The following is a 328-nucleotide window of genomic DNA, read 5'->3' on the forward strand; positions in this document are numbered from 1 at the left end:
GGACGCCAGCGGGTACACCACGCCCAGGAAGCGGTCCACGCTGATGCAGGTCATGGTGAGGATGGACGAGTACATGTTGGCGTAGAAGACGAGCGTGACCACGGTGCAGAGGCGCGGCCCGAACACCCAGTGGTGGCGGTTGCAGTGGTAATAGATCTGGAAGGGGAGCGCGCTCGCCAGCGCCAAGTCCGTGACGCTCAGGTTGATCATGAAGATGACCGACGGGGATTTGGGCCCGATGTCCCGGCACAGCACCCACAGCGAGAATAAGTTGCCGGGGATGCTGACCAAGGCCACGAAGGAATAGACCACGGGGAGGACCACGGCT

At 62.5% G+C, this 328-nt stretch overlaps 1 protein-coding gene across 1 annotated transcript; it reads right to left on the reverse strand.

Moving 5' to 3' along the window:
* Positions 1 to 6: 6 nt before the first annotated feature.
* Positions 7 to 324, reverse strand: LOC106727403 (P2Y purinoceptor 8-like; the record flags this gene model as incomplete). The annotated part of the gene is made up of 1 exon (XM_014545948.1): positions 7 to 324. A coding segment is annotated over one exon (318 nt), but the record flags the coding sequence as incomplete, so codon positions are not given.
* Between the last annotated feature and the right edge of the window lie 4 nt (positions 325 to 328).

This window comes from Myotis brandtii, unplaced genomic scaffold (assembly GCF_000412655.1).
Source record: "Myotis brandtii unplaced genomic scaffold, ASM41265v1 C40411726, whole genome shotgun sequence".
Lineage (NCBI taxonomy): Eukaryota > Metazoa > Chordata > Mammalia > Chiroptera > Vespertilionidae > Myotis > Myotis brandtii.